Source organism: Strix uralensis, chromosome Z, assembly GCF_047716275.1.
Source record: "Strix uralensis isolate ZFMK-TIS-50842 chromosome Z, bStrUra1, whole genome shotgun sequence".
In the NCBI taxonomy this organism is placed as follows: domain Eukaryota; kingdom Metazoa; phylum Chordata; class Aves; order Strigiformes; family Strigidae; genus Strix; species Strix uralensis.
Window position 1 is genome coordinate 102,523,189 of NC_134012.1, and position 25,420 is coordinate 102,548,608.

Below are 25,420 nucleotides of genomic sequence, written 5' to 3' on the forward strand. Positions count from 1 at the left end.
TCAGATTCCAGTATTTGATTTCAGTAGTAGTCCGCTGTATGTTGGGTTGAGATTTGGCCCCAGTGTAAAGCTGGCAGGAGGATGTACGGCTGTCAGCAGGGTGGGATCATAGGGGTGGGTGGGTGCCTGCTGAGCGCCAGTGCCACTCCTGCATTTCCATTTTGTAAGAAACGCGCCGTACTCAGCCACTGTGTCCTGGACGTGATAAATCTATTTTAACTATATCAAGGAGTTAAGATAAACAGCCAAGATTCTCCTGCTCTGCTATAACAAAGTTTTGGTGGGTGTAGAGCCAATTTTTACTGTCAGCTCTTCTGGTAAATCTCTGCTATGTGGGAGAATGAGGGAATGATTTGGCAGGAAAACAAAACCACTGGACATCTCATACTTGTTTTTAAACTTATCCAAATTTGAATTGTCCAAATTATTAATGTTTGTAGTTCTGATCTCTTTTTTTATCAATTTATTATTTAATGATTGAGCTCCCTTGAGATTGCAACCTATATGCATATTTTATTCTGTACATTTTATTCAGGTTATTAAAACAAAATTAAAACCTTCACAGGCTTTGGGGAGATTAGGAAGAGTATCATCCCTATTCAAAGGAAGTAACCTTTTCTTTTTTTTTTTTACTTTTCTGTTTAATTTACAGTGTAGATCTGTCCTTATTTTTGTAGCTCTAAAGTTGTCCTTGTGTTTAAAAAATACCTTTTTTTTTTTTTCATCTGGGTTTAAATGAATCTTGAGAATGAAATGTCTTCAGGTTTTATTTCAGTAGGTTTTCAGTGAGTTGCCTTTTACTTCTAGAATCCTATTTATACTTAACATCTATTTTAGGATCATCTGACTCAAATATGCTCCCACGTTTGGTTTACTCAGTAGAGAATTTCTAAATAATTTGATGCCATTAAAAAAATTGAAATAAAAATATTGCCACTTTTAATTTTTTATCACATGCTTTTTTCTTCTTTTGTTGTAGAATATTGTTACTTGCATGCACATTTCGATGACTGCAAAATGGCAAACCTCAAGAAATTTTATTATGTAAATGTTTATTTCTTTTACAGACACTGAATCCAAAATGGAACGAAGAATTTTATTTTAGAGTAAGTTTCCCTTTACTTGCAATCATTATTATAACATGTACAAGTAATCACATGGCATTTTAAAAGCTTGGGAAGAAACTTCTTTTTTATTTGTTGTTTATATGTTTATGATAAAAAATGCTTGTCCTGAGATAATTGCTCTTCAGTTTCTATAGTGATGGGGAATGATCAGCAGAAATTGGCATAAGGTTAAGTCGAAATGGACTGTTTCACAATTTGAGATTTTGTTTAGAGTAAGTTTTGAGTTAATTCATCTGACAAAAAATTCTTTTTTACTTCAAAATGTATTTTTAGCAGTGCAGGTTTGCTCTGGTTTTAAAATATTAATGCAGTGGCAAATAATCAGAGTTATTTCCAAGAGCTATGAAATTTAAATTATTGTGGCAAAAAATAGCGAAATACAAATGTAGAGAAGGAAAACAGAAAAATTCATTTCTTTTGGCCTTTGTTACTTGCTAAAAAGGTCAAATACGCTTTTTTAGTTTCATTTTAATCTTTATAGATCTTGCTTAAAATGAAAACCAAGTTATAGCTAAAACTAATTTTTATCAGAAAAATTTTAAATATTTGAAAGTGGTAAAGGAGGGGTTAGTGATTCTTAAACCCAACATAATATAAATGAGAAGGGCGATAACAACTTTGTTGTTTAGCTGCTGAAAATATTTTTCCAAAGAAGAATGACTTAATTTTAGTGCAGCTGTAGCTTTCACAAAAGAAGGTTAGGTAGAATTTCAGTGGTTTTTAACATTTAATCTTAAACAGCTGCTTGAGAAAAGATGTCATTGTAGATTGTTAAAAATAGATATCGTATTGGACGTTGTTTATAGAATCCTAGGAATTGGCTGTCTTGCTAACAGGATCTTTTTGATAGATGGCTCCCGCCAATATAATTGTTAATACACTTTTTGAGGTTTAAGTGGAGTTTTTCTCTTTAAACATGTACCAAATAGCTTTTCTAGGTTTTGCAGCTGGGTAATATGTATCTAAAATCATCTTTATCTAATGAAATATTTTGATTTTTATAATGTACTCGGAGGGGAAAATATGGCCTTACACTTTTTAAAGTTGTGCAGAGTCCATAGGAACTGTCTTGGCACTAAATTATGACTGGGCCTAAGGTTTTCTATTTTCATTGCTATTTTTTTTGATGTTTATTGTAGAGGTGGCTCTACCATGGGCTAATGTAATCTACCTGCCTGTAAAAGAGTTTTTAATAGTGCCGTTTTACTAGGAAGTCATTGCCCTAGTAAGAGAGCGTTTTACGGTGAAGCGTTCACATGCCTTTGCCATCAGCACAGAGGACACGTGAAGTCGAGAGGTCACCACCCTGACCCTGCCCAGGAGGGGGAACGGGAGGGAAGTTACAGACTCTTGATCAAGCTCCCCCAGATCTGGTCCTGACTGCAGCCCATCTTTGAGTGGTGGTCTCATGAGCATGCTGAAGGCAGACTGTAAGGCACAAATGTGTGTGTTTTGAAGTGAAATTTACTTAGGATTAAGCAAGCTTGTTACATAACGTTTGTGTTTATAATTTTAACAGATGATATTCAAGGTAGCCTTTCTAATAATTTACTTGCTCCAGGAAAAGAGAATATGCAAAACTGACACAATTTGTGTTGCTTACACTACAGGTATAGATCATAGAAACTCTGTTAAAACATCTTGAAAATCCTAAACAATAATGTGAATATATAAAGTAATGCATACCCTTTTTAGTGTGTCACAGTTCTATGATTTTCTCAAAACTGGGAAGTCCATCACCACCCCCACAGAATGATCAGTCCATTGTGGAATATTATTTCTAAGTCTTCTTAATTAAAGAAGTTGGACATAGTAACCTGGCTTACGAAGTTTTTCTGAAAAAATATATCAAGTGGATCAAATACTATAGAACTCTTTTCTTGCTTAATAGTGTCTGTTTTGTCTTCCTGCCAGAGTTCTTTGTTTGTTTGTTTTTTCCTTTTAAATGTCAGCAGTCTTTCTGGTTAAATTTACTGCAATGTAAATAATTATCTGGAGGTGTATTTGCTGTTTTCAAGTGTTGGAGAGACTTCTGTTGGGTTTTCCACAGGCGTGTGTGATAAACATGCAGTGGTGAGCGACGGACAGTCCAAAATAGAGATGATTGTGAAATTCTGACAGAAATGCAGTAAAACTCTTGCTCCCTACAGTTCAGTTGAGCTTTGCAGCTGTAGAACAAAAAATATTTGGGAGCCCTGATAGTCTGTCTGGCCTGGGCCCTGTTCCCAAAACACAGAGCGTGTCGCTTGGGCCAGGCTGCCCTCCTTGAGAGCAGGTTAACTTTGCTGCTGCGCTCCAGGCAGCCGAAGCCCTCCTGACTGCGGCACAGCCTGGGGGTGACAGGAGGGAGAAGAGGCCACGCTTGCCCAGGGATGTCCTCTCCGAATTCCTCGGGCCCTGTGGCTGCGTGCAGCCTTTCCTCACCAGAGCTTCCTGTAGGAAGAGGAGCGCACAAAGCGCACTCAGCACAGTAAATGAGAGCTTTTAATGGTAACTGCTAGGCTGTTTCTAGTTGCAGTAGAGTTTAGAAACAAAGTGTTCTAGTGCTCCAGTTCAAGTAAAATTAGATTTACATAAAACCTGTTAGTTCTGTTCTGTTTGCCTTGGATTAATCACTGTATGAAGTAGTACCCATATATTGTTATCATCAAGCTAATGAACCTAAAGTGACATTATTTGAATTTTTTCATAGGTCAACCCAACCAATCATCGTCTCCTGTTTGAAGTGTTTGATGAAAACAGATTGGTGAGTGCTTGTCTTGATGGTGTTTTACTAATCACCAGGCTGTGTAACACAGCTGATGAAAATAGAGCACATCTTAAAGGTGTATTTTTACCTCTTGTTTAAGTAGGTGTGGTAAGAAGTGCAGATATGAGCATAAAAAGCATCCGTGTTTGGAACTAATAGCATTAAACACAGTAGTGCCACCCTGCTGGGTCACGCCAAAATGGTCCTCATTAACCCAGTATTCTGATGGTGAGAACCTCTTCGTATTCTTCCTTAAGCTTCTCCACTGCAAACCAATAAAGTCCCAACCTTTCTAGTCACTTAAAAAGCAGCTGCCCATCCCCGCATCATTTTAATATCTCTTCCCTGTATGTTTTAATACTTTGGCATCCTTTTTTGGGATGCAGTTACCAGAGCTGCCCCTTGTACTCGAGAGATGTGTGTATGAAGGTTTAAGGTAATGGCAAAATAAGGCTCTCTGTTATGTTTTAAGTTCTCTGCCTCATAATGCCCAGCATATTGTTAGTGGTTTTAGTCTTGAATTTAATTTGTCTGATGCAGTAGCTCTTCCAGAGGAGTCTTCCAACATCTTACTGCTTCTTGCTTTTGTTGTGATTAAGTAGATAAGGTGTGCATACAGACATACCTGGAGTGAGCGATGCTGTCGTTCTGGAGGAACCAGGTTAAGTTTGCCAGTGCGGTGGCATACTGGGGCGAATGACTCTCTGGGGGTTTGTCTTTTGGAAATTGTAACACCATCTCTTTGTTTATGAGGTCGGGTATTAACGCTTTCTTGGTTGGGTGCAGTGCAACCTCTACTAAACTTGGGTGCTTTATGATTAGGATCAGTGTTGTGAAGATCCTTTTATTAAAAAAACCACACAGTATGGAAGCATCTGTCTTCAAAAATATGTTCTTTTCCTCTGTCCTCCTATGAAATACAGAGCAAAGAGAAACATACAAGCTGTAATCTGGGGAAAAAGAGGACTTACAGCCAAATGATTCTGTCTCCCTTGAGGAGGAAGCAAATCTGTGACAGTGTGTATTCAGAGTGGGCTGACTGTGAATTATTTATTGGCATATAATGATCATAATGACCACCTGCATGACTAAAACTGTCCTATACCTTTTAAACTTAAAGGAGATCATCAGTCAGTTCTTCCCAGCTTTAAGGTCCTGTTGCCAGCTGACACAAACTGTGCTGAGGCAGAAATCCTGTGAGCAGAGCGCGTGAGCCCGGGCTCAGGACCACGCTGCCGTGCACCTCGCTGGCGGGGGAGAGGACAGGGCTGGGGAAAAGCCGTTGCTCGGGCCTGCAGAGTGCAGTGGCGTGTGTGGGGACATCCCTGGGTGATGGGAACGGAGTGGCAGTTCAGAAAAAAAAATCTATACACAGTGACAGCTGAGAAATGCCAGGTTTGGCATACTCATTTTCGGTATTGCTTCAGATTTTCCAGTTTCTGTATGCAGTACTGGCCTTATACCGACAGTTTCAGTGCTTCTTTGTTGTTGAACTGTTTTCTGGTTGTTCTTTCTGTGGTCTGACTTCTGTAGACAGTCTGCCCTTGGGCTCGTAACTTGAAAAGGCAGCACCCCGGCATTTAGGAGCTGTGGCTCTCCTTTGAGAAGTTGTCCTGAGCCACTGACAAAGCAAATAATGGGGGTTTTGAGCCACATGTTTCCATCAGGTTATGCTTACGGATGAGGAGACATCGAACTGATTATTTTGGCTGTACTCTGAAGTACTAATTACCAATACTTCCATGATTTTTATCACAAGAACTTTGTTTCTTCTTCATGTTTCCAAATCATCTGTCTTGGCAGTACACCCTTTCCTTTCTATCCCCCAATCAAAATAGAGAATATGTGATGCAAGCTTCATCTTTCGTGCAAAGAGAGACTGTGTCCTTGGATAATATGTTTTATCTGAAAAATAAGATAAAATAATAGCAACACCTGTGCTTCCCCAAGGTCAGTCTACAGTACTGTTGCTGTGTAGAAGCTATTCATGTTTTTCTTCTTGTTGGCTCATAGTCCACTCAAAACAATAGGCGATTGTGCTGTCTGTTGGCACTTTTATCGTTTTAAGCTTCCATTTCTCTTGTGATTGGTCATTTTATGTCTTCTGGAAACAAGCTGCTTGCAAACAGAGGTTTAAATGTCTGGATAGAGTACCAACCCTCCACCTACAAATTCTCAGAGCTGTTGACAAAACCTACACTTTTAAGTTCTCCTAGGGAACAAATGTCCGTGTGTTGAAATGAAGCTACACTTCTTGCTAAACAGGGTTTCTTTTCTCCTATGTGCTATTGTGAGCACACTTCAAATGTGAGTATCCTCAGACCACTGAGTTTCTGCCTTCTAGCAGAGCTTATTTAGGGTGTGTGTTTTACGTTTTGGTGTATCCTTTCTGTCTGTTCTTCTTCTGAGTTCTTTTGGCTCTTGGAGAGCGTAACTGTATTCCGTGCTGGCGATCACACTCATGGTAATATTGCTAACTTTCTCACTGGAGGCTGGCCAGCAATGGGCAGAGTTTCTGTACGGTGTTTTAAGACAAATTGGTACAAAACGACATGCAACGCCCGTCTCTGGTTTTCCCTCGTCGTTACTGCCCGGTAAAACTGAAAAAGAAACTTTGCTGCCATCTTGCACATTTCTGCTGGTTTTATTGCGTGAGAAATCTTTGCCATATGTACGATTGTTTTGTTTCTTGTAATTTTTAATTATTAAAAGGGACTGTGCAGGGTACTTAAGTTATATTGCATTTGTAGGGACAATGTAACAGTTGTGGCTTTTTAAAGGCAAGAAGTTTGTTACTTAATCATGTTAAGAGCACAGTTAAAATTGAAAGCATAACCGTGCTATATTTATTCATGTTCTGCCATGATAGCCTAATGCTGTAACATACACCGAAATGTTAAGCTTGAAGTAATTTTTCTCATTTGCATGTGGAGTTGACTTAAACTTTTAATGCTAAACTGAAGTGGTTTTGTTGTAGTTAAATTTTTGTGCGCGTGCTTTGTACAAATGTGCCTGTGAATATGATGTGGTTTAGATTTATAGCGGTGCCGAGTGTGCTCGCTGCCTTAGTCAGCTGTGAGAGCTCTCCCGCTGGGGCCGCTCCTCTCTGATGGAAAAGGAGCAGCTGTGAAGGTGCTGTTTCAGGCTCTTGCTGGCATTAAAAAAAAAAAAAAACAACAAAACCCCCACTAGCTTACATTGGAGAGGGGGAACCGGGCCACGTGACTCCCACCATCCTACCCTATGTCACCGTGTGTAGGAGCGCTGATTGCTCTTACCCAATCATGCCTGGAATGCTGCTTGCCACTTGGGCTATTTCTGCTATCTGTCGCTATCAGGGCTGCAGTGCTAACAGTTTGGCAGATGGGACACTTTTTCTTGGAGTTTATGTCTTTGGTTTTTAACTTCTGGCAGTGCCTGAATTGTTGCTGTTCTCCCTCTCCTTTTCTTCTCTCTGTAAAACCATGGCCCACCGGCTGCGGTTTCATTTTGGCTCTGGGCGAAGCAACACAGCCCCCGAATCGGAGATCCTCGACCGGGAGAGAGAAGATGACTTTTTCATGGCATTCCACACTTTGCCAAGAAGAAACAGTCCTCACGCTTTCTCCCGACATGGAGCAGATTTGGGTGGTGGCAGTGATTTGCAAGAAGAGGGCTCCTTAAAGAGGAGTACATCCATGTTTATCCCTCAGCTGCTGAACAGCATCGATGCGCGTCCAACGAGAAGCTCCTCGATGCAGATCTCTCTCCAGCGCAAAGCTGCAAACGGCTGCGCGGACGAGTGTGCAACCCTGGAGTCTCCGGAGGAGACACTTCCTTGTAAATTCTCAGACTCCAGGGAACATTACGCGTCCCCTGTTGAAAACCATTCTTGTTCTCCAAGCAGTCCAGAGGTGGCTCCTGGAAATTCTCCACCCAGGATGACAGAAGAGTTAGGGCAACAGATTAATGGAACTGTTTCCTGTAATCACAGAATATTTTGTGCCATTCCTTCTAATAACCAGAGTGAGGATGCTCCATCAACTACCCAAGAAGATGACGCAAATGAAGCAGCTTCAGGTTTAAACATGTGTGGTGTGAGGATTCAGCATCGGGCTTCAAGTGCAGACGTGCCTCAGGTTACCCTACTGCCCTTTGGTACCGAGGCGCAGAATGACACTCCCACCCCTGAACCTCGGCGTTGGTCTTTGCAACATGTGCCAGATATGTCAGCAAATTCAGGGAAAAAGTTCTTTGTGCTCCAGTTACAGCAGCCGCAGACAAGTGGTGTGGGTGCAGGAGGCGAGTATAACTTTGGCTTTACTGGAACAAAAGGGGACCGATTGGTCAGGTATCCTCGGATACGGCTAGAAAGGAGTACGTCCTACCCTGTCCAGCCACCAGCGGAGGAAATTGGCCCCACAGATGATGGATTGAGTTCAGAACCGCATGGAAATGGCAGGAATGGGTCAGAAATATCTAGAAGCGATTCAGTAGAGCGGATTCCTCAAGGGCAGGGATGCTTGTTTAAAATCAGACCAGATCAAAACACGAGGCAGCAGCACTTCAGAATTCTTGTCACCCGTGGCCCTGAAGAACAAAATCAGGTGGTTGGTGAAGAGGGTGGCAGCAGCCCTGGTCCCACAGCAGCCAGCACCGCAGTAAGTATGATGCCGCGTGTGCTTTGCTAGCAAAACACTGAATTGCCATACAGAGGCTTGAGGTGACTGAAGCACTTCCACTGTTAGTGCTAGAATGTTCTGCATTTCTCTGGAGCAAGCCACGAATCAGCTCTATTTCTAATCTAACGTAACTTTGCTCTCAGTTATGATTACATCCAGTGTAATATTTTGAGCTCCTAATGTCACACGTTTCTTAATTCAGTGTTACATCAGCTGGAAAGACTTTTAAAAATCAGAACATTCAAATGGCAAAGTAAGTGTTTGTGTTAATTTAGCTGGCTGAGACCTTGCTGCATGAAGAATTCTTCATGCTCTCTGTTTATAGAAACAAATACTTCAACACCTTCTAAGTATAATGTACACATCTGTGTACCTCTACACATTTTAAAATGTGTATTGTAATGCAATAGTTGCTAAGACTAGAGAAAACTTACAATAATTCCAGTCAAGATACTGATTTAGATGAGGTACCAAGAAATTGGGGGGGGGGCGGGGAATTCTTTCTTGGTGGTGTGTGGTTTGTTTTTTTTTTTTCCTTGTGGAAATAAAAAACATGTCCTGCTTTTTGTGTGCCACAAGTCCTGTCAAACAACTGTACAAGTGGCTTGGCACAACTTAGTGAGCTGTTTTGTTTGTATTTGCCTTGATTTTGCTTTAAGATGACAGAATTAATCTTCTGGTTTTTCTTTGTTATAATGGGAGAGGATTGATGTTTTATGTTTTTAAGCCACTTTTTAAAAGACCAAAGTAGGAATGAAACTTAAGGGTTTAGATTAGTCATTTGCTTAAATTGCTTTCCTGTGCAATTTAACACTGCCCACTTGAGTTCCTGAGCTCAGTGATGCTGTATATAGAATAGTAAGCACTCTGTCTCCAGCTGTGAAAACAGATTCACTAGAAGAGATTCTGGTCTTCGTTGCTTGTGTGTTCTCCTTCTCCTGTGCTTTCGTTCAGTGAAATGTAGCACAGAGAGACAGCTGCTCGCTGCAGCAGGGCCATAGGATGACTCTGCAGCTTGCCTGTGAAAAAGCTGATAGTCTCCAAGTTATTCCTGTATAACCTTCTTTTTGCTCTTCCGTAGATAGAGTAGAAAATCACAAAGTATCCCTAAGCTTTTATTTTTAAAAAGTAAAATAAAAAAAAAAATAGGTCCCTTGCCAGTCTAGGTTTTATCTCAGTCTCTATCAGCTGGCAATTCTGTGAAGGAGCATATAGTATCTGTGCTGCCAGCCTGAGAAGGTTTCAGCAGGAAAATCTGGAATGCAGAGACTTCACTGATTTTTCTCTTCATTTGACTTTCATATATGCAGTGCAGTATGTTAAGTGTTCTCATACTAAAACGGATCTAAATCTCATACTAAAAATGAAATGGAAAAAAAAGTATGTCTGATTTTTCCCTTTCCTATTTATTATCCCTTGTTCCTTTCCAATAATAGCTGTTCATGGAGAACCACCGTAACCAATCGTGTAAGTGGCTTTAGTATCAAACCTAGTACAAAAGCATCAGAGGTTTACAGATCTGTGCGACCTGCAGGGAGATGTGCCCCGGTGTCTCTGCAGTAGCTCTCCTTTTCCTAAAGGATCGACCCCCCAAAGTCTCTTCTTTGATCTTCACTCTAGTACTGAGTCACATACCAAAGACATACTTCAGTGTTTCCAGAGCAGAATTATGAAATTTGTTTCTGAGTGCTCTTAGTTTTAGTTACCATGTGAAATCAATTTAGTCAGCCATGAAGCGTGGCAGTCACAGAGGCACTCAGTCCAGGACTGGCATTCTTTAGTGCAAAAAGTTTCAAAACTAAAGAATTAATTGAAACTTAAGACTTTTTTTGTGGTGTTCTCTCAATATTTGTAGTAAGCCCAGAAATATTGTGGGTAGAGGTGATTGGCTGGGCAAGATGCCATAGGAAGTGTGGGGAATGAAAGCATTTTGGTAAAAGTTTTGCTTTATTTTGTCCACATATAAAACATTCTTTAGTAAGGTGCCATTTTTAATCTATCCCACAGAAGTTTGTTTGGAGAACTTATGCTGCGAAGTAAGGGTGTGCCTGAACTATTTGTTCTATTAAGCTGAGGGGAGAAGTTGCCATGTTTTATAGTTGTTAGTGTAAAAAAAAATAAATTATTCTAGACTCTTCCAGTGAAACAAGTTTGTGTGTATTTGATTGATATAGGGCATGGGCCCGGGGCTGTAAGCAGCAGCTGCTACAGCCTTATTTATCTTGAGTGAAAACATTCAAGCGGGCGTCTGCAGTCCTACTGCTACCAAGTGTTTATGACCTTTCAAATATCTTCTGTTTTAGATAGAAGCGGTTTGGGGCAAGCAGGATGTATTTCATTACAAGTCATTATAAAATATTAAGTAAAGTATGAGCTTATGTACGATTGTGGAAGATTTTATTTGGAAGGCTTGTTACAAATTCTTTTGACTCCTATATTTTACATGTAATGCAATAGGCTGCTGATAAGTGTGTGAATGTATCACAGCGTATAACGAATACATTGTTTGTAATTCGGGGTCTGTGAGTGCATAGCTGTATTTGTGGGAAACACTTCAAAAATCTCATGTATTGGACAACTGTTGTAGAGTCCTGACAAAGGCATCTTTGTAGTGATAAAAATACAGAGTGCCCTAACAAAATGTTGTAGTAGTAGTATTGAATTCATTAACAAACAGAAGCGGCAACTCTCAACTCTGCAAGTCTGCACTTCTCAAACTCAGCTTTTATCTTCCTTTCTTAGAAATAATTTTAGAATAAATATTGTTGTGAAAGTACAGAGAATCTACTCATGCTCCTAAGATACCAGCTGGGATTGAGGCATGTCAACCAAGAGGAGCAAGCTAGGATAAAGGCAGTTCAGCAGCCACAGAGGGCCAAATACTCTGTGTTGCACAGTGCCCGTAAGGCTTGAATGTGGGTGCCTAAGACATGTGCCTCGTTCGGGCTGGTGCTGCGGGGCAAACCAGCCATTGCTCGCCTAAACTCCCGCTGGGACACTGCTGGGCAAAATTTGCTTTACGTGAAAGTGGAAGCAGGGCCAGGAGAACACATGCAGTGAATGTGATGGCTTTCCTAGGGACTCTGTGGGAAGGGGTTAAAAAATTAATCTGAAGAACATGGAAGTCAGTGGAATTAGGGAACTAGAACTGCTGCTCCTCTGCTGCTGCCTCTCCCAAAGGCTGGAACATCCGCTTCCCTGCCTTCCTCTGCCCTTTTTCATACATCATGCAAAACTTCATGCTTCTGTTGATACCCTCAATTTTTGTTCCATTGCTTTAATGAAGTGCTTTCAAGGGAGACCTCTGCCTGGCAGTGGGCTTCAGATGTGTCAGCAGGGAGCTTTGTGTTTGATCAGGAATAATTTTTACCCCCTAGAGCAGAGTCAGCTACAGTTAATAAAACTGTGTAGGGGAAAGGCAGAGTTGTTTACTGGAATCCTTCTAAAAATTAGTAATTAGCAACTCACAATTACATGACTGCAGTGCAGATGAGGAAAAATCTTAACTCTTATTCAGAATCATATAATACTGCATTTTAATGCATCATTATATTATGACATAGAGCACAATGGATTTTGACAGTTTATGTTTTCTAGAGGGGGGGAATGCTCCTCTTAGTTCTTTTGTTCCAGTCGCCACTTTCTTCATTTCAGTGATACCTCTTCAGTGTAGAAAGGTTGCTAGTAACCCCTTCTTACCTTAGTGACTTCCTGCGATTTGGAATAGATTTTTATGAGGGCAAAACTTTGCAAAGATTACACAGTAATCCACTCAGAAAATTGCTACTACTAGGCAAGTTTAAAACCTTGAATCATTCTCTTTTATATTGCACTAGGAGAGCTATGAGTCGAATTTGTTTAATTGTATTGGGGATTCTTTATTTGTGGGTAAGAGAAGGCAGGTCAATGAGATTGCTGATTGATGTAGAGGAACTGCTGGTGAAAATTTTCTAGTGTTCAACAGCGCTACTAGAATAGTATCTAAAGTTGAATTGTGTATGTGAAAGATGCACAGTGCTGATCTATCTAGAATTGGAAATGTATGTCTAAAGAATTCAACACTCTACAGACCCTCCTTGCATAGTGAAACCCTACTACAATATTTCTGCCTTAATTGGACTGTGAATTAGTATCAGATATATAGGAACTTATGTTCAGAATAACTGACCCATCAGCTGTGTACATTGACAGCAATTTGCCAGAAAAGGGATGTGATCGTGACATACTACATCATATATTACCACATAGAAGGGAAAAAATGCCAGTTAACTTGCCTTATAGATTGGCATTTACTGTTATCCTGGTTTTGGTCAAAAGCTCTCGACACACCATGCTCTAATATTTGCACAGTCTATGATACAGAAGTCTTGGGATAGGATTTTTTTAATGGCTGCAAGAAGTGAAAGAAAAGTGAAATAAACTTCATTGTTTGCAATCCTTTGAAGATGTTGAATTTGTAGAGGAGCTTCTGTTGGCCACATCTTTAGGCTGTATTTCTACATAGTATTTACTTTCCCTATCCATTTGTTTCAAATTTCTAGTCTGTCTTGGATCCAGTGGGTTGGAAAAGAAGCAGTTCCACCCTGCGAGCCGACCTAGCCCTAATGAACAAGTAGCAATTGTCTGTACTTGCCCCGTGCGCAGCCGTCATTGATAAAGCACGTACCACTACATGACAGTTAGAAAGGGCAGTGGAGGAATAACGTTCTGAGCTTTCACTGATGTCATTTGCAAAATAAGAGACGTTCTTGTTAGTGTGAAATTCAATTCTGCATTGAATTTTCTGGTTTTTTACTTTCATACATAGACCGATCCATTTTGTTAAAAAAAATAAAAATCCTTCAATGTTTCAGTGTAAACTATGGCAAAGTCTTCAAGTCTCTTTCCTGAGATGGCGTTGAGATGCCAGATGAGATGGTTTAGGTATTGCTGATCAGCACAAGAAAAACTGTTGGAAATCTTTAAAGATGAAGTGAAGTGAAAGGAGATTTCCTCCCCCCCCCCCCCCCCCCCGATAACCATTGCCAGAGTTAATTGTTTCAGGTTAGTTAATGCAGTCTTAATTTTCTCTTTGAGTGTTTCCCTTCTTGCCCACTCCTGTGGGCACTCCCCAGCCTGTCACTGACACAGTATTCAGCACTTGATTTAACATCATTCATCATCTTTAACTAGCCCCAGGCTGATACTTCTTTAGGCCTTGAGTTGGTATGGGAAATGGTGGTGCTTTTGGATTGGAAAAGAAATTTAATTGTTTCCCTTATAATTTCTGAACCAAGACGAAGTGTCTGAGAAGTCCAGAGAACACACAGACAAAAATGGGAGAAATCCTGTTCTGAAGGAACTTGTCTCCCACTGTTTAGCTGCCTGTCCTGTTCTCATGTGGATGATGAAGTATGCTGGGACCAGCAGTCACTCTGTTAAGGTCTGACGTGCAGAGTGGTACAAAACAAGGAGAGTCAAATCGTTAACAGTTTATTTGCTAGCCTTCGTTATACCAGGAGCATGTTCTTGAAAACGTGGAGGTCTTCTAAACCAGGCAAAAGCCGTGTCAGAAGCAAGTGTCTCTTGCCAGGGCAGCTGAATCGGTACAGCCGCCCGCGCTCGGGCACTGCTCTAACAGCCCGATTTCTCTGCCGGCGCTGCCCAGGCCTGATGCTGCTCGGCGACTTTATCTGTACATTGCACATGTCTAAGTTTGGAGACCTCCTTCAGGGCTTGCTGCCTGGGCTCTAACAGGCGTTTCTAGAACATAATTCATGTTGCCCTTAGCTAGATGTTTAAAATAGCTCAAATGAACAGTGCTATGAATTTCCCGTCTCTCCGCTTGCTATACAAGGAGTGCAGATGGCTATCTGGAAAGCCTCTGTTCTGTGCAGATAAGGACTTGGTTGACATCTGCAGGTAGAGGTGATGAATTCCATCCCTCGAGTCTTTTTAGGTTTTCTGTCAAGGACAAAGTCAGTTCTTGTTCCCTCCTCTCTGCTCAACAAACCTACCTCTAGGTTGCACTGAAAGAAAGATCTCCCCGACCACAACAGGCTGTGCCCAGAGATAACCTTCTTTTTCACCCTTTTCTGTTCAGGGCTCTGCTGTAGGTTACAGCCCCCTTTGGGCCTTGCCTTCGTGTGTAACTGCCCCCCACCCCCAGAGTCACCTGGCCCCCTCCTTAATGAGCCTTTACACCAGCTTGCACATCTGTTTGTAAAAGATCTTCCCATCCTGGAAGGGGCAGGCTGTCATGTTCAAACGTATAGAGCAGAAGCTAGTCTACAAGAAGGAAAGTACCAAGGGGCAGGCTGATTTGGGGTTTTTTTCTTTTATTTTTCATGGATTTGAGTTGTTGGGGGTTTTTTCTCCTGTAAGTGGAGGACAAACAGCACACTGCAAGCAGTGTAGATCAGCTTGCAGAATCAAGAAATCCATCCACAATTGTCAGTCAGGTTTTCAGGCAGTCAAGAATTGGCAGTGCTGTCTTTATCCCTACACAGTCTCAAATTTCCCTGGGAAATGATTCTGAATTTTATTAGACTTCGTTGTCAGGCGTTTTTCTTCCTGAAAGCTGTATCTTTTGGTATTCTTCTGTAAAGAAACTTCAAGCAGAAGTGCTGGAAATAACATCACTTTTTTTAACAGCAGTAATAAACTATTTGCTCCTGCATGGAAAAATTGTATGCTGAGTTTCAGTACACAGTGATCTCTTGAAAGCTGAGTTTATAAGGCCTTCAGTTTATAATGGAAATGCTGACACAGTCTTAACGCTGAAGGTGCCAGCCAGAGCAGCTTTGGTATAGAAAATTACAGATAATAAACCAGATACAGAGTCTGGATTGCTTTTTTGTCCTATTCAGCTGTTTTCCTATTTGAGAAAAGCTGTCAAGTAATGAAGAATTTAGGAATGTGCATGTTTTATGCCTGTTCTAGTTCAAAAAGCTAATCCAAATCCATCCTGTTTACTTAGTTTCTATGTTAAATCTCAGTGTAAAATGTATTACTGCATACATTTCTCTAAAATCTGGTGCTTTTATCTGTTTTTTCATCTAATAGGATGGCATTGGTAGCTTCCAGAAGTCAGCAAAATAGGTTAATAAAATCAGCAGTATGACCATGCAGGTTTTGTCTCAAAATAACAAATAAATAAAAAGGGAAAAACTCACCTTCGCTCTATTTAAATCCTCTGATATTATAGTATCTGTGTCTTATATATGTGGGAAAAGCTAATTCTGGAGTTAAAGTCCCAGGCATTATCACTACCAGAATGCCATTCCGGCTTACAGGTCTGTCGTGTGCTGACTCCTCAAGCCTTGGAGGCAAGGGGGTACAGTGTGTTGGAAGTGAAAGTAAAAAAAAAAAAAATTTTTCTTCTGACTAGATGAGTTGTGCAAATAAAATCCATACTGCACTGTATACTGTGGGGTAAGTTCAGAGCGGTTCAGTTGCTCTGGTACAGGGCTTCATCTTCCCCTTCAGCCTGGGTCGCAAGGAAGAACCTCTCGGGTGACTGACATTTCCAGGCTGTATCTTACGTATTCTAGAAAAGAATAAGAGAATATAAACTTTGTGGTATGGTCGGATTTTTATCTTCAGTAAAAGAGAGATTCAGCTGTAAATTTCTGACCTGACTGACCTACTTTTCAGTTAGTTGTTGAAGACTTAAGAGGTTTTTTTAATGGCAAAGAATAATATACAATCACTGTTTATAATAAATAAGGCAACAGGAGCCTACATATTCAGCGTTAACTTTAGTATTCAACAGATTGCTGGAGCATAAAACTCTGGAGTATGGTATTTAGAAAAACACAAGCATAAAACTCTGGTATTTACATGCTTTTATTATTGAAAATAAGCTACTTTAAAAAGGAATGTAATCATCAAACAGTGAAAATCCTTTCAAAGAAGACATTAGAGACTGATAATAATCCTCCTGGGGAAAGTTATAGCCTAAGTTTTACCTTAAGTAAGTGCTTAAAAGAGTGTATGTAATTTTTAAAAAACAAAAATAAATTTTTTTCTGCTCTTAAAATTATTTCTACTCCACATCCTGTAAATAAAACCCACAGCATATCAAGATGTGGAATTAGCATTATTATTTAAGGGATTATGTTAAATCACAGTTATTTAAAATATTTATGTTGCTAAATATGATTTAAAGCATTATTATCAAAGCTAAGAATTTTATCCATTATATTTTGCACATGTCCTTGATAGTGAAAAACTAATACAAGTTTTGTGCATTTTAGCAGTAATACTTTAATCTTTTAGTACTCAGTGTAAAGACTTTAAATTACAAATATCCTAACCATTTAGTTATTTGAAATCTGTTTCAAGCATGGTTTTATATTCAGTCTCATATTACCACAAGACATTTATTTTCTTCAAATTCCATGGAAGTGGAACTAAACTTTATTGTTGAAAAGTTGAGCAGAGTCTCCTTCAACGTACACACCGAGTCTTGTGCTCTCTCCAAAGGTCTGTCAGCGGAGGCTGCTGTAGCTGCCGTGTTACTAACACTTCAGTATTTTTAGAAACTCTATCAGAGAGTGCTTGCCAGCACACTGAATTATTAGAACCACAAGTGAACTATTCTTGTTGGGAAACGCTGCGGTATATTTGGTGATGCAGCTTGCAGGTATGTAGCAGCGTGTTTACTCACACTCAGCCTCCCAGAGTTCAGCAATCCATAAGATGGATTTCTAGCCCTACACTGATTCATGAAGGGTTTTTTTTAATATTGATGCTTTAAGGCATAGGATTGCAAGAGATACTCTACCAGGCGCACGAATCAAGCTACGGCGTAACTCTGAAAGATTTCGTTTATTTATATAGTTTACAGTACTTGTGACATTATCAGCTTTCCCGATTCACTTCCAGTCTTGCGAAAGGTCCTTTCTGAAGTCGGAGCGCTTTGCGCTGCCGTGTGACTCGCTCTCGGCTGCGCTGTGGAGTGAGTCAGAGGAACAGGCTTCTGTTCCCTGCAGGCTGAGATAAAACCTGCCAAATAGAAACGAGAAACTAGCTGGGTGAAAGAGGGGTAGGGATTGCTTCCTGTGAAGGACTGAGCATAACTGCTGTGAACTAAAATGTTCAGTGAAGATAGCAAAGCTGTCTGTGCCTGATCTTCCACGAGGTCCAACTCGGGGCCTTCATGCAGACTCAGACAGCAATATAAGATTTTGGTTTGTAGGATTTGAAGGTATATGGCTGAACCTTGACCAATCTGAACCTGTTGGGAATTCTGCCATCGACTTCAGTATGGTTGAAGCTGCCCTCATGAACTTCCTTTCACTGCTCTGTTCTTACATTTAGCCATAGTCATTCCAAAGGCTTCAGCTTAATAATCAGCTCTTCTGAGGTAGCGAAGCTGCTCAGACTGACTGCTCAGAGGTCATCTTCACCATAGGTACATCCACACTCAAACGTTACTCTGCGCGTAAACACGTGTCTGCTGGAGCGTGGGACAAAATCCCAAACTGCAACGGCAGCGCAGCAGTGCCAGCCAAAGTCCTGTTTGGGGCACAGCGGCAAACAAACAACCCTTTCAGACAGGAGGAGGGGAGCCAGAGCGGGGACAGATACAAGCTTTGCCAGAACAATGCACCTTCCAAGCACAGCATTATCTGGTTGCCACTGGGAAAGCTCGCCGGTCGACAGAGCTACGCTGCAGAATTTCTTTGCTCAGCAACGAGTCTGTAGGTCTCAGCGTACCATATATTTCAGTCTGTTCCCTGCTGACAGATGAGCACACAGAAATTTCTAACATCTTCAAAAGTGGTAGCAGGTCCTCCAGTCCTCAGGATTATGCCTGTCAACTTCTGCGATTATCAGTCTTTCTGAGTCATTGGAAGAGTTTTAAATTCTCACATACTTTAAAGTAAAATCTTATTTTGCTTTGTTCCTGTTTTGGCAACATACTGCAGATTGTCTGCTTTGTCTCCTGCCCAAGATAAAGTGCTATCATTAAGCTCTGGGGGGAAAAAGGGGAAAAAACCAAAACCACTCTGAACTGTAAATTGAGCTTTCTCTGAACATACTTTGTAGGAAAGATTCAGTAAATGAATGCTACTGAATGAAGGAAATGTGCTGAAGACAGTTTTTCATCTAAAAGGACAATCTGTACTCTCAATAAAAGGTTGCTTCTATTTGCGTAGCAACCATCAGGGAAGAAAAACTGTTTTGAAGGAGGCATTTAAATCTGCCTGCGTTTTCCTGGCATTACACAGGCTGATACACCTTTGAAAAGGCAGACTTTGCTGTTTCTTTGACAGTGACATATTGATGTACTTAAATATTTGCTTGTTTTATTAATTTACATTCAGAAATATGTGGAAGATTTTTCTCCTGATTCCAGGAGGAATGGTATTATGGTTCAGTAAGGACCTCAAAAATAGACATTTTGTTTTAAGACTAATCTTCTGATTCTGAATTTTGGAAAACAGATCTGATACCAACTCTGTGATTACTTTCATCCCAACCTATGTGCACTGAATAGTCAGTCTCTCTCCTTGTTCCTGGTATTGCTGCCCTTTTGCTCTCCAGTCAGTTGTGTGCAGTCACATGTACAGCCCTAAAACAGAACGAGGAAAATAAGGAATATCAAGAATTACAATGGAAGTAGTTTAAAACATAATTATCAGTTTGGATGTAATCCAGAACCTAAATGTGCTTTTGTGAGTCAATTCTGGACATAAAAATTTCATAATGAAATAAATTATATTTCCGTTTTCAAACGATTACCTCTCTTGGAAGTGAGGCTGTGCACTAATAACTTCTGAAAGTTTGCAGTAATACATGAAGTATGAAATGCAAAAAAAGCTGCTACAATTTGGTGCTTAAAGCCAAAACCAAAGGGGTTTTCAGAAATCAATTAATTTGTGGTGACATTATTTGAGATCTGTTATGTTTTTCATTTACTCTATTAAAAGATCTGATCTTAAGTGAAGTGGTTTTTTTTTTTTGTTCTTTGCAGATGTGGGCTTTGTGGGTAATGATACAGTAGTTGAGCATGGGAAAACCGTACAGCAACTGTTTAGATGTGGGAAACTGCTCTTAATAGATTGGGTTTTCTCTGATGTCACCATTTTTAATATCTTTTTGGCCTTGCAACATCCGCCCTAATGCAAACAGCTAGAGTTAAAGCAAACCTTACCTGCTTCATATTTAATGAGAGAAGTGGAACCGAAACTGTCTTACTGTTGCCATCCCCACAGTAAACCTTGTGGTGGCTTTGGCTTAGGGAATTGGCATTGCATTGTGCTAGTTTTTTGATATTTAGTTTTCTGTTAGGAGAAATAAAAAGCGTGTGGAGAAGGGTTTCTGTACAGAATCTGGTGGTTCTCCCTATATAGACTTGTAAATACTGTGAATTTGGACAATTAACCAACTGCCCAACTTTGCAGAGTGTATCTGTACATAAAAATGTAAAATATTTTAATTTTCTATTAACTAGATGCATCTTCATCCCACAGTAGGACCTGATATCTTTGAAATTTATCAATCCTGCCTAACTTTTCCTGATACTAAAGACTGGGTGTTACTACAATACCCATCTAATTTATCACTTATTTGGAGTTACGGAGTATGATCTTACCTTAAATAGTTCCTGTGTCATGAAGCTAAGAGCACATGGAAACAGAGAAGGCAGTTGAACTTTCTAACCGCGGGGAATGCGACAAGGTACGTCTGCTGGAAGGCGTTAGGCAGAACAACGCCCACCTTTGCTCTGGGGAGCCGGGCTCTCAGGGTATCTGCAGAACGTGCTCGTCCCTGGGAGCCTGCCTGTGATTTCAAAACATGTGATTCTTTTTGCATCTGTTATGATCAGCATTTTTTACTGATCTATTGGTTCCGTGACCCACCGCTCGCTGCGCTGATCCTGTTCATGAGCAGCAGGAGCTGGGAGTCTGGGAGGTGATGGAGCAGCAGTTGCGGGTGGGGGGAACGTTCCCTGGCGAGTTCACGCTGTGGTTTCAGGCAGCAGGTCCACATAAACCGCCTCTCCTGTCCCCAAGCTGCTGAGCTGTCTGCCTGCTTTCCGCGTTTGGTTTTGTCCCGAGCAGTGAGTTCCAGCAGTGCTGGACTGGGCAGGTGACATCAGTTGATCTCCTGTGCCGGGTGCCAGCCCAAACAGATGTGGGAAGAGGAGGGGGAAAGGAATTTGGAGTGGTCAGTTTGCAGCGCCAGCTCCATTCTCCATGGAGCTGATGTGTGCGTTTCCCTTGTGCTGCGGTCTCCTCCCGGCGAGGTTCTGTGAGCTTGGAGTTGGAGGGAACTCCTCCTTGCCTTTTGTTGTTGTGTTCCCGAATTTTACGGGGATTAGCATTTCCGACCAAACATTTGCAGCAAATATTTCTGGAGTTCTGGTTTTCCTGCTTTTTGTTCTAAGCAAATTTAGAATACAGAAAGAGCAACTCATGGTGCAGAATTTCAGGATACAAACAACTGGGAGCTGATTTTAAAAAAATGTGCACAACATGAAAAAAAAACTTTTCAAGGTTTTTCCCCTATGTTCTTTATTTTTCACCATGTGAGATAATATTACCAGTTACCCTACTGTTTTTTTATGACTGAAATTTAAATTAATTACCCACCATAAAGACTTTGCAGTAAATATTACTGACTGATCTACATAAACTAGTAACTATACTTTTCTTAAAGAATTAAACAAAAATTCACATTATTCTAAGTTGAATTTTCATAAGCTTCTAAATTCCATCAGAAACAGGTTACATTAGAGGAAAAAATCATTGATCAAATGAATAGTTAAAATGGGCGTGGCTCTGGTTTCCTGCTGTAAGGCACAAGCTCGAGGGTGAGAGTTAGATTGTTTGGAGGGGTGGTTTTTGTACCAGCTTGGGAACTCTCTGAAAGATCACTTCTGAGGAGCAGTCTGGTAATAGCATAGTTCGTCAAACAATCCAAAGTATAAACTAAGACACGGCCTTCTTCCCCTGTGCCAGATGTAGTCCCCGCTGACACGGGGCTGCCGAGCCAGGCCTTGCAGGGAAGCGTGCGCGTGCCTGTTCCACAGCTGGAAATGCCAAAGTCCAGGAAGCCGACACAGTCTTGGCTATTCTTTCTGTTATGAACACGTGTGTTATTTCTAACCTTTAAAATTTATCAGCTCTCAAAGTTCTTTGCCTCAGCAAGAAAAAAAGTGGCTGAACGTGTATTGGTGTAAATGATCATTCAGGTAACGAAATTAAGATGACCAGTTAACTGTCCGCTATTCAGCATTTTGGTGGCCTCAACATGAGCTGGTTTCCTGTTTCTCTCTGGTCAGCCATGTGTCCCCTCAGTGTCCTAATAAATAACAGGTATAGGACATTCTTGTGTCAGATAAACTTGGCGTTTAGAATTCTTGCAATGCCTTTTGTTTTTTTTTCCTTAACATGAGGAAAATCATTAAAGCAAAAACATGATGTCGGATATTGCCAAATCTAATGCCTTCCTGAACATAAGTGCTACTCGGATTAGAGGGTTGAAAGAATGTGCTTAGTACCTTTGGAAAATTTCATCTGAGCAGATGTCAGCATGTTTTCTCTGGTTCTGTCACTGCTATCTCATTTCTCTGCCTCCTGATACTTTCATGACTTCTTTTTTCTTTATTCATGGTTCTCTTTTCTTGAACCTCAGTCTACAATTCTTCCATCGGCCACGAGTACTGCAGCACGGTCCAAGATAAGCGTGTCGATGGGTCCTAATATAATAGAGCTGAATACCTGGGGAAGGTGCTTAATGTGACCTCTGCTCCCTTCCCTCTTCAGCAATGTATGGGACACTCGCACATTGTTTAGTAAGAACAGAATTTTCAAAGTACTGCTGGACTCTAGCGTGTATTTACTAAACAGAAGCTTGACCCTACATTCTTACTGAGGCTGGCTTAAATTGCAGTTTTCTAGAATGTTGCTGATAAAGATGCACCTTCAGCTTCTCCAGAGTAAGAGAGACTTCAGCTTTGAGGTGAAGGAGCTGTAATTCTGGTAGCAGGACATAACCGACAGGCTCTCAGTGGGAACTGTAGCTTGTATAAATGTTAGTTGCTGTTTGTCTGCCCATACAGCCAAGTATTTTATTAAGAGTTCACAAGGGGTCAGATAAACATTTAGTGGCTTTCAAAAACTGTCTCTGGTCATTTGAGTACCTTGTGTTATGTGGTCAAGTTACAGTGAATTTCAAAGCACTGTGGGGATTACTGGTCTTTCAGCCTGCCTGGAACTGTTTACAGTGGCTTGTGCCCAAGGGTGTAGCATGGGCAAGGAGAGTATGAAATAGCAGAAATCAGTGCGTCTGCTGAATGGAAAATTGGGGACTTTCATTTTGCCTTGAGTCATGTTTTGTCATATTTTACTGCTGCTTTGCAATTCGTATGGCAGTGTATATACTGAGGAAAAGGAATCCAGGAATAGCACTCAGTAATAAAGGAATATTGCATCAGTGTAATGATGTGTGTGATGGATGACTAAAGAGATGATTGTTCTTCAAGAAATTTTTTGCACTGTTTAAACAGTTCTTTGCTGCAGAGTTCTTTGCCTGAAAATTACTCTAATTTAGATGGAGAAAGCCAGTAAATTTGACTAGAAATTGTGGAAGAAGAGCTGCAGAGAGAAGAATTGGTAGTTAGAAAATTTACAAAGTACACCGGTTTGCTTGCTTCATGCATGTGCATGCAGAATATATATACGTTATGCCTTATGGAAGTGATGCACCACTAATCCCTCTATTTTCTGAGTGCTCTATTAAAATTGCAGTTCCATTTTTGACCAATTTATGAGCAAGAAATTATGACTTCTGGATTTTTTCAGTTTTGTCCATGTTCAATTCCCATAGAAGCCACAGTCCTAACAATTTTTCAAAGGCAGCTGCATTCCAACAGGCTCTAAACCTACTAATGATTTCCCCGTCAAATCTTACTGTACAGTCAAGACAACATGGGAAAAGATCACTGTCATACTTCTCAGCTGCCGCCTTCAAGAAGCAGCAGGAGGCAAAAGTTAACATTTTAAGAGAAGGTGATGTCCATTTTTAACTTTTTCTGCTATCCTGTTGCTAATCTTTTGGTGTGGTTGCAAGAGTTGCGTGCATTCTGCATCTTGAGCTCTTGCATCTCTCGAATCTCAGTTGCTGCAGTTGTCCAGGATAGGTAGTGAGCACTGGAACAGCTTTAGAAGGAATAGAAACCCCCCTAGCACACTAGTGCATTTATACTCTTAGAGTACTTGGCTTTTCTGAGGGCTGTATTAATTGCTTTTGCCAAGAAAGCCCATACATAGAAAAATTGGTCATGACAGATGTATAGTGAAATCCAGGAGTCTGAATAAAAGGCTGAACTGCTGTTGGTGGAGAAACAGAAAAAGTAGGACATCTCTTTGAACAAAAGAAAAAGGGTAGGGTGAGTAGACTAGTGAAGGGGAGAAAAGAAGAAATGCTAATGGAGGCAATAAAAGGTCTGTGTCATTTGAATGTGTCTGCAACACAAGGCAATATTAATGAGCAATTTGCCAGCTAATTATATTCTTTTTCATCTACTTAATATTGTACACCATAGCGGAGTTTCCCAAGCCTACCGCCCTTGCTTACCAGTATTAGCAAGAATAGTTCCCAGCTACAGTTGTACTTCACTTCAGAAATCCATTTGCTATAGTTTTGTGAGTTACTGGTTTTTGAAGGTAAGCTATGTGAGCAGCAGCACTTCACAGTGAATAATTCTGAAAGGAAGTAGAATACGTGTTTGCTAATACACAAGGAGTGAGTTTAAATAAAATAGACACTTCTGTGGGGAAGATAGCAGAATTCATGTGTTGGGAGCGCAAGGGCCTGCATTTATGGCAGCTGACTTTAAGCACCCAGCTGACTGAGAAATGCAGTTATTGGAGGCTTTGGTCCGTCATCTTTAGAGGTCTGGGTAGGTCTAAAAATCTGTTAATCTGACTGAACTGCACTTCTTCGCTGACAGAGGGAGCTGAAGGCAGCTGCCCTTCTGTGTTGGAGGTCCAAGTCAGCCAGAACAAAACTCAACCTAGGTTCTCAGTCTTTTTAGATCTTTGCTAGTCTGCAAGAAAAAGTGTGTTTCTCTGCCCCTTAATTGGACTGCACTGGATCCCACAAGGATGGGATCTGATACACTCCATTTTGCTGTATTTCACAAGTTTTTGTGCAGTATTGTAACTGTTCAGTCATTTTCTTCACATGGTCACGAAAAAGGTGGTTGGTGTTTTGTGTGTCCCACCCTGCATTGATTTATCATCATTTTTCTATGCTATAAACTTGGAATTTCAAGGTCATACCCCACGTATGTTACCAGTTATATGAGACCAGTAGCTGTGGGTAGGTTGTGTGTCAGTTCACAAATACCCTGTGCTGTAGTACGCTTCTGTGTGTCCTCCCCAGGGTCTGCCCTCTCCCAGGCAAGAAGCAATGCTAAATATGAGTCTGAGCAAATGAAGAATTTTTGGGCCTCTGTGAAAGTTCCAAGTAGTAAAGTGCAGCTGTCTGTACTTTGGAGAGCCAGCCACCAGCTTCTCTTCCTTGGAACAATCCTCCTGTTGTAAACCTGGCTTCATTTTGCTCTCTGACTTTACCAAGTTAGCCTCTCATCTAAAATGTTTCAACTTTGAATATCATTGTTTTCTAAATTCTGTACCTTTCTATACACAACAACATAGAATTTGTATAAGGTTTACTCTGTTAGATATGAGGGATGGTGATTCCTTAGTGAATTCTTCTGTGCAGTCTCAGACATATTCACAATATGAAAACTGCTTTTGCCTCCATTTCCCCTACCAGTGGCAATACAGATGTAGCTTTATAAAGACAGCAGGCATGCAGCTTTGAGGGCAAAAAGTATTGGGGTGCTCAGTAAAAATTTTTAGAGCATTAAGAGTATTAAT

General features: G+C 40.7%; 1 protein-coding gene and 1 long non-coding RNA gene across 9 annotated transcripts in view; one reads left to right on the forward strand and one right to left on the reverse strand.

Annotated features, from left to right (window-relative positions):
• NEDD4L (NEDD4 like E3 ubiquitin protein ligase) overlaps window positions 1-25,420 on the forward strand; it is a 175,682-nt gene that overhangs the window by 80,485 nt on the left and 69,777 nt on the right. For 4 of the 7 annotated variants that reach the window (XM_074856998.1, XM_074857000.1, XM_074856999.1 and 1 more), the window contains exons 2-5: window positions 1,068-1,106; window positions 3,820-3,873; window positions 3,980-4,104; window positions 7,291-8,516. In XM_074856998.1, the coding sequence (XP_074713099.1) occupies window positions 3,860-3,873; window positions 3,980-4,104; window positions 7,291-8,516 (1,365 nt within the window). In that variant the 5' untranslated portion in view covers window positions 1,068-1,106; window positions 3,820-3,859. The remainder of the gene's footprint in view (window positions 1-1,067; window positions 1,107-3,819; window positions 3,874-3,979; window positions 4,105-7,290; window positions 8,517-25,420) is intronic. The other 3 variants (XM_074857003.1, XM_074857004.1, XM_074857005.1) reach the window with 1 other exon arrangement.
• LOC141938073 (uncharacterized) lies at window positions 14,838-16,998 on the reverse strand. 2 transcript variants are annotated; one of them, XR_012627152.1, is made up of 3 exons: window positions 16,891-16,998; window positions 15,692-16,065; window positions 14,838-15,142 (listed from the first exon to the last, which is right to left on the reverse strand). It is a non-coding gene; the product is annotated as an uncharacterized LOC141938073 (long non-coding RNA). The 2 variants fall into 2 exon arrangements; XR_012627151.1 differs by having other exon boundaries at window positions 14,838-15,190.